Source organism: Ceratotherium simum, chromosome 1 (genome assembly GCF_057802395.1).
Source record: "Ceratotherium simum simum isolate JZ-2026a chromosome 1, ASM5780239v1, whole genome shotgun sequence".
In the NCBI taxonomy this organism is placed as follows: domain Eukaryota; kingdom Metazoa; phylum Chordata; class Mammalia; order Perissodactyla; family Rhinocerotidae; genus Ceratotherium; species Ceratotherium simum.
In genome coordinates this window covers 1,644,614-1,658,546 of record NC_141900.1, presented here as the reverse complement: position 1 = coordinate 1,658,546, position 13,933 = coordinate 1,644,614, and the positions used below count along the sequence as shown (strand labels likewise).

The 13,933-nt window shown below is 41.3% G+C and overlaps 1 protein-coding gene across 1 annotated transcript; it reads left to right on the top strand.

Moving 5' to 3' along the window:
• Positions 1 to 248: 248 nt before the first annotated feature.
• H2AZ2 (H2A.Z variant histone 2) lies at positions 249 to 13,005 on the top strand. Its single transcript, XM_004438339.3, has 6 exons — positions 249 to 353; positions 436 to 558; positions 4,991 to 5,068; positions 8,571 to 8,684; positions 11,320 to 11,449; positions 12,674 to 13,005. The coding sequence occupies exons 1-6, from the start codon at positions 249 to 251 to the stop codon at positions 12,733 to 12,735; spliced, it is 612 nt and encodes a 203-aa protein (XP_004438396.2). The 3' UTR covers positions 12,736 to 13,005.
• Positions 13,006 to 13,933: the final 928 nt, after the last annotated feature.

Genomic DNA, 13,933 nt, shown 5'->3' with positions numbered 1-13,933 from the left:
CGCGAGAAGCGACCCCACAGCCCTTTCCTTCTAAACAGTTCTCAGAACCTGGAAAGCCAACGCCGACAACCGGCGGGAAAGCTATCGCCGCCTCCACTCGTCTCTCCATTGGCTAATCCCGCTGTCGTTCCCAGAGGCCCGCCTCACTGGCTCGCGGGCGATGATCTCATTGGCTGATTTCCACCAGCCGTCTACCCTCATTGGCCGGTCCCTCCGTTCATCAGGCCCTGGCCTTGAAGACAGGCGGAATGCGGAGCGTGGCCCCGCCCCCGCTCGCGCACAGGCGCGTCCGTGTTGGGGCTGGAGGCCCCGCCTCCGAGTGCCGTGTGCAAAAACAAACAGCCGTTAGGGAGGTGGGGCCGGGGAGGCGGGGTCTGGCTAGAAGGAGGCGCGCGATTGGGCGGCCTCCGGGGTTCAAACGAGCAAGGCGAACAGGCATTGGTCGGGACGGTGCGAGGCGGGCCCCGGTTATTGTCCCGGCTCCGGCGGCGGCTGTCGGTGCTGCGGAGCGGCGGCAGCGGCTCGGCGGGAGCGAGGGCGGGAGCGGCCGAGACCATGGTGAGGACGGCTAGGTGGCGGAGGCAGGAGGGCAGCAATGGCCAGGCGGCGCTGCTACCTGTTGAGGCGGCGGGTGTGAGGAGGGGCGGGCGTGAGACGGCGACGGTGACGGCGGCGGTGACGGCGGGGCCACTGCGGTCCCGGCCTCGCCTGCTGTGGCACCCGGGCGAAGCGAGGGGAGCAGGCCGAGACCGGCGCGGCCCCGGCGACACGGGAGCTCCTCCGCGGCCCCTGCGACCGACTTTGAGTCCTGAATTGTGCGGGGTTTGGTCCCGAGACGCAGAGCTCGGGAAGAAAAGTGCGGCGTTTCGGAAACGTGAGAGCAAGAGCTCGGCCCCTTGGAAAGTTGAGAGGAGGAGAGGGGGCCCAAGTGGGAGGTGGCGACGCGCGGTGCCCAGCCCGAGCGCCCTCCTGCCGCGGGCGGGCGGTGTGGACGAGAAGCCCGGCGCTTGAACCACACCGAGATGGTGGAGATGTGACAGTCTCACGTCTCAGACCTGGGCCAGCGCTTACGGACGAGCGCGCCGGTCTCTGTAACCTGTAGTGCGATTACTGTGCGGTGCCTGTACCAGTGACATCGACTCTGTAGCCTGGTTTGCTCGAGCTGATGATTTGCATGATCCTTGCTGGTTTTTAAGGTGTCGCTCACTTATTGTCTAGCGATACGTTATATACGGGGTCTCCTTTTACCAGTGGCGAAAAATACGTACGCGTCCGAGTAAGCTAAAAATGCAAGAGGCATCGAGATTTCGTTCTTGTTTTTAAGATTTTCAACGTGAGGGGAAGTGAGCATGTGTCTATTAAACTAGTATGAAAGTATCTTGGTATCCAGTTTTCAAGTTCTTCTGTATGAAAAGTACCCCAATTCTCTCCATAGGTATATTTTCTACCAAGATACTCAACCCAGGTTAATACTAATTCAGTTCTTAGAATTAAAAATTTTATAGTACTTGTATTTAGTTTCTGAGTCAGTCATCGAATATGTTAAAGTGAATCTGCAAAGTGGGGAGAGTATGCACAGTTTTGAGGGAGTTATGAAAAGAAAATAATTATTCATTTACTGTACAGTTTCATATTCACACAGGCTTGATACCATAAAAGTTTGTTTTTATTAAGTATAAGTAATGTACCTGGAGTCTCCTTGGAAATAGTCATTTGATATATTGAGGTTTTTAGAAACTGATTTCATGTCTCCTTACTTAAAAAGCAAATAGATAAAACAACAAATGCAATGGATTTGAAACAGTAGGGATAAAATTGCCTAAGAAGAGTAAATTGGGAAGCCTGGTGAGTTTTGCGGTTGGTGGCTTTTAATTGATAACTAGTTCTTATTTTATAATGCAGTCATAGAGACACAAGGATTATAATTTAAGACTCATGCACCAATTGAGAGGTTTTTTTTAATGTTTTATACCAGAGCAAATACAGCTGAAAAGATTTCTTTATTTGAGGAATAAGTGAGAATATATTGTTACTTGAGCTGACCTCAGATACGAGAAAATTATGCAATATCTTTTTCTTGTATAGCAATATGGTCAGAAATTCTTAAAATATATGAGGCATCCTAGTGGAAATCTAGAGATTCTCAGTTCTCTCTGTTAAACTGAAATCAGTCTCTCTTGCTAAATTGTTAAAGATATGAGGGGCCGGCCCGGTGGCTTAGCGGTTAAGTGCGGGCGCTCTGCTACTGGCGGCCCGGGTTCCGATCCCGTGTGCGCACTGATGCACCGCTTCTCTGGCCATGCTGAGGCTGCGTCCCACATAACAGCAACTAGAAGGATGTGTGGCTATGACATACAACTATCTACTGCGGCTTTGGGGAAAACAATTAGCAATAGATGTTAGCTCAGGGCCAGTCTTCCTCAGCAAAAAGAGGAGGATTGGCATGGATGTTAGTTCAGGGCTGATCTTCCTCACAAAAAAAAAAAAGAGAGAGATATGAATTAGTTCTTAGATTTTTTTCCTGCTCCTAATGCCTGCCAAGGCCTTTAGGTTTTTTTAATATGGTTTTGGGAGATAAACGTTAAGTCAACTGAGACATGCAATTAGGAGACTATATACCTTGTAACTTAAAAAAAGTGGTTTTTTTTTTTTTAGGAAGATTGGCCCTGAGCTAAGATCTGTTGCCAATCTTCCTCTTTTTCTTTTTTTTCCTCCCCAAAGCCCCAGTACATAGTTGTAAATCCTAGTTGTAGGTCTTTCTGGTTCTTCTATGTAGAATGCCGCCTTAGCATGGCTTGATGAGTGGTGAGTAGCTCCACACCCAGGATCTGAACCAGCGAACTCCGGGCCGCCAAAGGGGAGTGTGCGAACTTAACTGATACGCCACCTGCCAACCCCCTAAAAAAATTTTTAAGGAAAGCATTATAGAGGGGATTGCCATTTCACATTTTATTCTCTACTTCAAAAATATAGATCTTCAAACAGCTAGCCAATCTTGGAAACTGATTTCTTTGTTTAATTAGGTTTTTCTTTTGTTTACAGTGAAAAAATAATAGATTTAAATGGTAAAAGAAACTGTCCAAAAGAGAACATTGGTTTCCCTCTCAGTTCAGATCCTCAGTGTTCTCTCCCTAGAGACAAATAACTTTTTTACCTTATTGTGTCACCTTCTAGAAATGTATGTGTACACACACTCTATAATACCCCATTTTTACATAAACAAAAGTTCATTCCTCTTGCATATACTTTGCCGTTTTCACAAAGAAATATGTTTTGTGGATTGTTCTTTATCGGCACATATCTGTACTTGATTTGCTGAAATGGCTGCATAATATTCCATTGCATTTATATACCTGTTAGTAAACATTAAGATTATGTGAGAAGTATTTATTTTCTGTCACTTGAAGTAGTATTTGTTTAACCCCTTTAGCATAAGTTTGAAGGTCTTTTTTTTTTTTTAATTGTAAAGTATACATAAAATTGACCATTTTGGCTGTTTTTAAGTGTACAATTCAGTGGCATTAAGTACATTAACATTGTTGTGAAACCATTACTGCCAATCATCTCCAGAACTTGTTCATCTTCCCATACTGAAACTCTGTACCCATTAAACAATGATTCTCCATTCCACCCCTGTCCTCAGCCTCTGGCAGCCGCCATTCTACTTTCTGTCTCGATAATTTTGACTACGTACCTCATATAAATGGAATCATACAATGTTTGTTCTTTTGTGACAGGCTTATTTCACTTAGCATAATGTCTTCAAGGTTTATTCATACTGTAGCAAGAATCAAGAATTTCCTTCTTTTTTATGGCTGAATACTATTCCATTGTATGTATACACAGCATTTTGTTTATCCATTTATACATCAATGGACACTTGAGCTATTTCCATCTTTTGGCTATTGTGACTAATGCTGTTATGAACATGGGTGTACAAATATCTGTTCGAGTCCCTGCTTTCAGTTCTTTGGGTATATACCTAGAGGTGGAATTGCTGGATCATAGGATAATTCTGTTTATTTATTTTTTTTAAGGTGCTTTTTTTTTCTCCCAGAGAGCTAAGTTGTGAATTTTTCTGTGGAAGTGATATATGTTGACATTTAAAAAAGTTATTTCAGGGGCCGGCCTGGTGGCACAGCGGTTAAGTGCGCGCACTCCGCTGCAGCAGCCCAGGGTTCGCCGGTTCAGATCCCGGGTGTGTACCAACACACCGCTTGTCAAGCCATGCTGTGGTGGCGTCCCATATAAAGTGGAGGAAGATGGGCATGGATGTTAGCCCAGGGCTAGTCTTCCTCAGCAAAAAGAGGAGGATTGGCAGATATTAGCTCAGGGCCAATCTTCCTCACCAAAAAAAATATATATATATATATTTCAGGGGCCAGCCCCGTGGCTTAGCGCTTAAGTGCGTGCGCTCTGCTACTGGTGGCCCAGGTTCAGATCCAGGGCACTCACCAATGCACCGCTTATCAGGTCGTGCTGAGGCCACGTCCCACGTACAGCAACTAGAAGGATATGCAGCTGTGACATACAACTACCTACTGGGGCTTCGGGGAGAAAAAGGGGGGAAAAAATGGAGGAGGATTGGCAATAGATGTTAGCCCAGGGCCAGTCTTCCTCAGCAAAAAGAGGAGGATTGGCATGGATGTTAGCTCAGGGCTGATCTTCCTCATAAAAAATAAATAAATAAATAATTTCATTATGAAATATTTCCAGCATAAAAGTTATATTGACTTGATGAAGATTCTTCAGTCTGAAATTTGAGAAATGTTCAAGTTTTTTTAGAAACCTCATTTTAAATAAATATTTAAGTTTTGACCTCATTTTTATATAAATTAACAAATGGTGATATAACACATGTATATTTAAAATTGAGGAAGGAAATCACCCAGATTTTAACTACCTAAAGTAAAACTAGGAGAAATTTTGTTTTCTGAATATTTTTGAAATACCATTTTCAACTCTTCATCTGGAGCTTTTTTTCCCTTAGGCTGGAGGCAAAGCTGGAAAGGACAGTGGGAAGGCCAAAGCTAAGGCAGTGTCTCGCTCACAGAGAGCTGGGCTACAGGTAATGTATTCATGCTGTCGTAATTCATTATTTTATTTTCTTTACTCTTGTAATTCGTGATCCATAGATGTTTCGTAAATTACAAAAATGTACTTGGTCTATTGATCTTTAATAATGAGATTACTTGGTCAAAATTTAAATCGTAAAGCAACTTTTAATTTGGATTCTCTTCTTCCAAATGAGAACAAATTGTGGAAAGATCTTAAATGAATTTGGTGATTTTTCTCTCTTAAAATCTATTATTTCTAGATTATAATTATGTTTCTGGTTCTTATATAAATTGTATCATATGGAAGTGAGTATGCTGTGGTTTTTCTTTTGAAGAAGGTGTTTGTGGTGGTACGTTAACTTTCAGAATGAGGTAGTATTTTGAGTAGAATAATGAACTAACCATTGGTTCTCTGAATATTTCCCCAGTAGCTTCAGTTTTAGACTGAGTGATATGCTCGAAACGCTAAATATTTTCAAATTTCATATATTTACAAATTTAAACCACAAACTCAAAATTTTCTGGGTAAGAATTATTCCCTATGTGTAAGAGACACTTTTTAAACGGGAAAGTTTAAAGGCCAGGCTGTAAGGTTTGGATTTTATCCTCTTGGCAGTGGTGAGCCATTGAAAGTTTTTGAGCAAGCAGATGACGTGATCCAGGTGGTACTGAAGGAAGGGGAACAGGCACTTAGATTTGATGGGTACATTCTATATTTTAGAACATCGTGTAAATCTCAATTAGAATTTATTTGAAATGTCCTTAATTAGAAGTGGGAGATGGAAGACGGATGGAGGCTGTTGCAGTAGTTTAGGAATAAGGTAATACATGCTTGAACTAGGGTGAGATGAAAGGAATAGAAGGCATGTATGCGCTCCCAAAAAGTGGGAGGAGAGATATAGGGTTGAGAGGAAAGTCAAAGAAAGGTTTCTCTAAGGCTTAGAACCTAAGGGACAGAGGAGTTTGTAGTAGGGGCAAGTTATGAGATGATAAATTTCAGTGGAGTCATTTTGAAGTTTCACCAAAACATCCATGTGAAGATGTCCAGAAGTTATAGATTTGAGTCCAGCTTTCCTAGAGAGGTGATTGAAAGAATTACAAATTTAACATCATTTATGTACAATTGGTAGTTCATGCTATGGATGAGTTTCCTAACTAGAGCATGAGAAAGAAACGAAAGGACATTGGTGGACCCCTCAGAAACACGTGGTATTTGAGTCAGGGAAAGAGAAGACTGAAGAGTAATCAGAGTTGGTATTAGAACTCTTTGTAATCTCTGCAGCCTAAAAAGAAATGGTTTTTGAGGTCCTTCTGTGTGTCAGACAGCATGCCAGTCACTGAGGATGCAGAGGGGGAGTAAGGCGTGGATCCTGCTCTTAGGGAGCTTAGAATTACTTAGAGAAGGAATATAGGGCCGGCCCCGTGGCTTAGCGGTTAAGTGCGCGCGCTCTGCTGCTGGCGGGCCGGGTTCGGATCCCGGGCGTGCACCGGCGCACCGCTTCTCCGGCCGTGCTAAGGCCGCGTCCCACATACAGCAACTAGAAGGATGTGCACCTATGACATACAACTATCTACTGGGGCTTTGGGGGGAAAATAAATAAATAAAATCTTTAAAAAAAAAAAAGGAATATAAACAACAACAACAAAAGTCATGCCTTTTCTCCTTAAGGATGCGATCTAGAAGTGGCTAATAGATTCATAATTAAAATGTCACTGCTCCGGGCCTGCCCGGTGGTGCAAGCAGTTAAGTGCGCACCCTCTGCTGTGGCGGCCCGGGGTTCGCAGGATTGGATCCCAGGCACACACTGACACACTGCTTGTCAAGCCATGCTGTGGCGGCGTCCCATATAAAGTGGAGGAAGATGGGCATGGATGTTAGCCCAGGGCCAGTCTTCCTCAGCAAAAAAAGAGGAGGATTGGCAGATGTTAGCACAGGGCTGATCTCCTCACCAAAAAAAAAAAAAAAGTCACCGCTGGCCTTTAAGAATGGTGTTTGACAGAAGCCAAGTTTGAGGCCAGCCCCATGGCCTAATGGTTAGGTTCAGTATGCTCTGCTTCCATAACCCAGGTTCAGTTCCCAGGTGCGTACCTACATCACTCATCGGTGGCCATGCTGTGGCAGTGACTCACATACAAAATAGAGGAAGACTGGCACAGATGTTAGCTCAGAGCAAATCTTCCTCAGCAAAAAAAAAAAAAGACAGAAACCAAGTTTGGATTGGGTGAAAATAAAGGAAGAGTTTTAAGTTTTGCCTTTGGAAAAGATATATCCAGACTGTAACTGGAAGCAGTTGCCATAGAGATGTGAAGAAGTTTTAAGTGAAGGGTGCAGAAGGAAGAGAGCCAGTGGAAAGGAAGTTATTGGAGCTGTTGAAATGGTGGAGCAGTAACAGGGTGAGGAAGGTCTGTAAGAAAGTTGGTGGGGGAGAGTCAAAGGCACAGACAAGTGGGATTAGGATACCTTGGAAATGAGAAAGTACCTATTCTCAGAAAGTAGAAAGAGTCATAATGAGGGGCCGGCCCCGTGGCTTAGCGGTTAAGTGCGCGTGCTCTGCTGCTGGTGGCCCAGCTTCGGATCCCGGGTGCGCACTGACGCACCGCTTCTCCGGCCATGCTGAGGCCGCATCCCACATACAGCAACTAGAAGGATGTGCGGCTATGACATATAACTATCTACTGCGGCTCTGGGGGAAAAAATAAATAAATAAAATTAAAAAAAAAAAAAAGAGTCATAAGGAGAGAATAGTGTTGGTTTTCCTTCTTTTTTTTTTTTGGTGAGGAATATCAGCCCTGTGCTAACATCTGCCAATCCTCCTCTTTTTTTTTTTTTTTTTTTTTTTTTTTTTTTTTTTGCTGAGGAAGACTGGCCCAGGGCTAACATCCATGCCCATCTTCCTCCACTTTATATGAGACGCTGCCACAGCATGGCCTGACAAGCGGTGCATTGCTGCACGCCCAGGATCCGAACCCGGGCCGCCAGCAGTGGAGCTCACGCACTTAACCACTATGCCGCAGGGCCAGACCCGTGTTGGTTTTTCTTAGCTATCAGATCACCTCTTGAAACTGAGGAAAGAAGAATGGAGTTGGGGTCCAAGGAAGGTGGTGGAGGTTCAAAGTCGCATAAGGCTATTATGTGAAGGAATTCAATACGAGTACAATTATTAGGCCATGTGGGATATGCAGTTGATGCCTGCACAGCATAGTTTCTCTTCATTTTATAATGATCCTCCACATTATGGAGAAACTATTTCATAAAACCCTGTGGTGGTTCTTGTTTTTTTAACTTTTAGTCTCTCTCGGGAGGGTAAAAGCAGGCATGAAGATTTTGGGCTGATTACTAGGATGTAACACACAGGCCCTAGGAACTCTTAATTGCCAAATAGGTTTAGTTTCTAATATGTGTAACCAAATTTTTTATTTCATGCTTTACTCGTATTATTCAGCCTTTGATTACACTCATTAATGTGATGTTAAGACTCTAAATGCTTCCCATTTGGACGGTCTCTCTTTCAGTTTCCTGTGGGCCGCATCCACAGACATTTGAAGACTCGTACCACGAGCCACGGAAGGGTCGGTGCCACTGCTGCAGTGTATAGTGCTGCAATTCTGGAGTATCTCACTGCTGAGGTTTGTGGGGAAAATATCTGTTATATACGGGAATCTAAAAGGTGTGCTAGGCCGGCCCTGTGGCTTGGTGGTTAAGTGCGCGCGCTGCGATGCTGGTGGCCCGGGTTCGGATCCCGGGTGCGCATCGAGGCACCACTTCTCCGTTCATCCTGAGGCCGAGTCCCACATACAGCGACTGGAACGATGTGCAGCTACGACACACAACTATCCACTGGGGGTTTGGGGGGAAAAATAAAATAAATAAAAAAAAAAAAATCTAAAAGAGAAAATATTAAGGTTTTAAAAAAATTTAAAAAAAATAAAAAAAAAATAAAAGGTGTGCTAGACCGTTAATGGCTGAAACCCATGAAATATGGGTTTGAAACAAAAAAGATACATAGGCTCATTGATTTCTTTAATAGCAGTTTTAGATGTGTCTTATCAGCCTATTACCCAGTACCAGTGTCAAAAAGAACCTTGGCGTACCGATTTTTAAAGTTAAGCAAGTGTCAACAATCCAGGTTTTTAAGTGACATGACAAAGGAGCGTAAAATAATTTAAATACTGTACTACTAATTAAGTGAACTCTGAGTATGTGTATAATCAATAGGTGATATTTGTGAAGTTACAGGATAACCTCTTAGTGAATGAAGATTTGGGATGGGATAAGGTTTTGCCAGTGTGATGATACATTAAAAAAAAATCGCAAATATGATGATATGAAATTTGTTAGAAGACTTAATCAGTCCTTCTGGTTGTCTGCATTATTTTATGCATAAAATGTTGTATCTTGCTCAGTTTGACGTTTCAGGAAGAGAAGTTAATTAGGCAGGAGTTTGTAATTCTTGGATCATGGACCATCACTTCCTCCATCCCTGCCCCTCTTAAGGAAATCAAATGGGAAGCCATGCAACTCCTTCAACTACATTCCAAGCCAGAGAAGTAGTTTGAGTAGTAAACAAGTCAAGTGGAACGCCGGCCCCGTGACTTAGTGGTTAACTGCGCACCCTCCGCTGCTGGCGGCCCGGGGTTGGATCCCAGGCGCGCACTGACGCGCTGCTTCTCCGGCCATGCTGAGGCCGCGTCCCACATACAGCAACTAGCAGGATGTGCAACTACGACATACAACTATCTACTGGGGCTTTGGGGAAAAAAAGGAGGAGGATTGGCAGTAGATGTTAGCTCAGAGCCGGTCTTCCTCAGCAAAAAGAGGAGGATTAGCATGGATGTTAGCTCATGGCTGATCTTCCTCAGGAAAAAAAAAAAAAACAAGTCAAGTGGAAGAGATAGCCAACCTAATAGAAACAAAGGGAAGGTTCCACTCAGGAAAGATATGATTGAGAGCTAGGCTAAAAGATTTAGATTTAACCTGCATGTTAATTATCATTGCTGTCATTTCATTAATCTCACCAAGTCATTTGTGTGCCATTGGAGATTTAACATTGAATTATGGACAGTTTCAGCTTTGTTATGTCATGAGCCAGGGATTTTGTGTTGGCAACATGGTACTCATTGAGAACGTCTTTTCCCTTTCTTCCTTATCAGTCTTACACCAGTTTTTATTTTTAGCTGTAGACTCTTCAGAAAGGTACTCGTTTTGTTCACTTGTATGGAGGCATAGTCTTCTGGCTCACAAAGTTCGTCTCATCTAAACTCCTGTTTTCTTTATTCTTGGGAACTTTCATTATAATTTTTTAGGTTAAGATTAGATAATAAACATATATATATATATATATATATATATATATATATATATATATAAGCAGTCAACATATTTTCAGATATTTAAGTTGGGGGTTTTAGTCATTAGCAGAGGTAAAGAAAATACTGAAATCTAAGGTCAGGGTAATCACTTTTCAGCCTTGGCTTCACACTGGGATCATTTGGGGAGCTTTCAGAAAATAATGGTGCCAGGCTTCACCCCAGACCAGAGGCCCAGGGGAGAATAAAGCAGGGTACTGGTGGTTTTTAAAGCAGGCCAGTTGCCTCAGATGTACACTGAGGCTTCCCACTGCTCTAAGTGAGGAGGCTCTGTGGAGTTATTTTTGTATTACTTCCATCAAAGGTTTTATAATGCCAGTATAGTCTGTGGAGGCAAAAAACAAATTAAAAATGCAGTTTTATGGCCAGCTGGGACCTTGAAATTCATCTAACTGAAAATTCCCATTAGGACTTTTGGCTTATTGCCTACAGATTATAGGGCCCAATGACGTTAAAAACTCTGCATAAGAAATTATTTTAATTATATTTTTAAACTTTTCTACCAGTACTAAAATAAATTCCAGCCATCAAGGGCTTGCAAAAATAGACTACATGTATATATTGAAATACATGATTTTTCTAGATGTTCACATTTAGAATCTTGGCTAGGGGATAGTATTATCCCTTGTCTGTCTTTCTGTGGAGGTAGATTTTTAGGTTTAAACTCAAGTTTCTAGCTTTCTTGCAGAGAATGAATATGAAAGGGTCAAATGAAGTAATGAGAGCTTATAAAAGCTTTATAGAAATACTAAAAAGAAACATGTTACTGGTTTATGTATTTTGTGGTTTTTGTGTACAGATGCTATAGTGATCTTTTTACCTATAATTATAAGTCTACACCAAATCCTTAAACACTTCACCCTTTGTTTGATGTGCTCTCATGGATGCCTTGTAGGTGCTGGAGCTGGCAGGTAATGCTTCCAAGGATCTTAAAGTAAAGCGGATCACTCCGCGTCACTTGCAGCTTGCGATCCGTGGTGATGAAGAGTTGGATTCTCTTATCAAGGCTACCATAGCTGGGGGTGGTATGTATTTTACCTCTTCAACCTAGATTGCTATTGGCCTTTCTAATTAATATATAATTCAGATCAGTGATCCAGTGCATTTGAATAGCCAACTATAAAACATATAAACTTAAATTCCGTAAGTGTTAAAACTATTACAATTCTAGGCTTCTTTTCATTATGATCTGAATAAATATTTCTTTTCCTTGTAGCCATATACAATACTATTTTATTTTAGCAAGTTTTTTATTTAAATTTCATATATGATATTTATTTATTTATTTATTTATTTATTTATTTATTTATTTATTTATTTATTTATTTATTTAAAAGATTTTATTTATTTGTTTTTTTCCCCCCAAAGCCCCAGTAGATAGTTGTATGTCATAGCTGCACATCCTTCTAGTTGCTGCACGTGGGACGCGGCCTCAGCATGGCCGGAGAAGCAGTGCGTCGGGGATCCGAACCCGGGCCACCAGCAGCGGAGCGCGCTCACTCAACCGCCGAGCCACGGGGCCAGCCCTATATATATATATATGATATTTAAAACTTGGTGTTTAAAATATTTCCCATACCCTTTAAACTATATTTAAAAAATGAGAGGCCGGCTCAGTGGTGCAGTGGTTAAGTTCGCGCGTTCTTGGCGGCCCACAATTCACCAGTTCAGATCCTGAGCGAAGACCTACTCACTGCTCATCAAGCCACACTGAGGCGGCATCCCACGTAGAAGAACTAGAAGGACCTACAACTAAGATATACAACTATATACTGGGGGCTTTGGGGAGAAAAAAGAAAAAAAAAAGAGGAAGATTGGCAACAGATGTTAGCTGAGGGCCAATCTTCCTCAATATATATTTGAAAAATCTTGAGAAATTGCTTAATATGATGCCTTTGTAAGTCAGAGCTGAGATCATCAAATGAGTCAGGATCAGTGAAGGTAAGATATAAGTTGGTGGTTCTTAATCCTTTTTGGATCACCTTTGGAGAACCTCTTGAAAGCTATGGTTACTCTTCTCCAAAACTCATTAAATCACACCATTTTGCAGACAGTGTTAGAGGGGATCTCAAACCCTGAGAAGGGGGAGCCCTTGGCGTAGATACTTTAACAGGATGGGAATGTGAAAGGGGACTTAAGTAAATTTCATTCTTTGTATGATTGCTCCTTTTGGTCGAGGCACTGAAGTATAAGATATAGCCAGCTTAAAGTTTTTTTTAATAATACTGTTTCTTTTCATTTCACTCTAGGTGTGATCCCTCACATCCACAAGTCTCTAATTGGAAAGAAGGGACAGCAGAAAACTGCTTAGAGAGGTGTTTTAACCAACCCTCTTCCTCCCCGTCATTGTACTGTAACTGAGACAAGAAATAATGGGGATATGTGGAATTTTTAAAACAGTTAAATGGAAAAGCATAGACAATTACTGTAGACATCATAAAAGAAACATTTGTACGTTCTTAGACTCGAAGTTTGATAAAAGTACCTTTTCGTGCGGCAACAGTTGTGTGTTGATTGGCTAGATTTCTCCCATGTGTTTTATACAAAAATGGAGTTGATAAACCATTTTTTACAAAAATAATTTGTCTCAAAACTGTTCTGTTTGTGATGTGTTGGAAATATTTTGCTCATACTTTGAAATTTTTAAGTTTCAAATCACTTATATATTCAGAATAATCTTAAAACAGAAATTGGAAATATAGCTTTACCATGATTGATACCATATTGTATTGAATCTTAGATGCTATCTATTTATAGTATGCATCAGTATTTTACATGCCACTAAAGAATGAAAAACTCTGCCAATTAAATTATGATATACCATCAGTTATGAGATATATCCTGATTTCAGAGATGTTAGAATATGAAAACGTGCATTTAGAATTCATGAAATAGTATAGTGGAATTATTCTAATTATTTACTGAGGACTTGCTATGTGGCAAGCCCTGTGCTAACTGCTTTACTGATCAAGAAATTTTATTACCCCCACTTTAAAGATGTGGAATCTGAGGCTCAGAGAAGTTATTTGCCAGAAAACATTTATCTAGTAGATAGAAAATGGCAGATCTAGGATACAAACCTAGATTTGGCTCACTCCAGAGGCCATACTTTTACCTAGAATTGAAGTTAAATTTATCAAAGTTGTCTGCTTTTGGCTTAAAATTACAACTTTTCTTGGTATTTTATTGATACAGTAACATTCAGTAATTTGTACAGTATTTTAAAAATTATTTTTCTTTGTCAGTTTCTAAGTAACTGTTGTAAGATTTAAGTTAATGTACCAGTTAATGGTCCATCAGAAAACTCTATTTTTCTGCCAGGAAGTCTTCATTAAAAAAGGAAAATTTTTAATGTTTTATAATACAACACTATCAAAACAAAACTCTCATTTTAAAAACATATTTTATTATGGAAATTTTCAAAAATACAGAAAAATAAAGAGAACAGTGTAATGAACCCCCGTGTACTCATCCTCCAACTTCAGCAGCTATCCTGTGGTCAGTTTTGT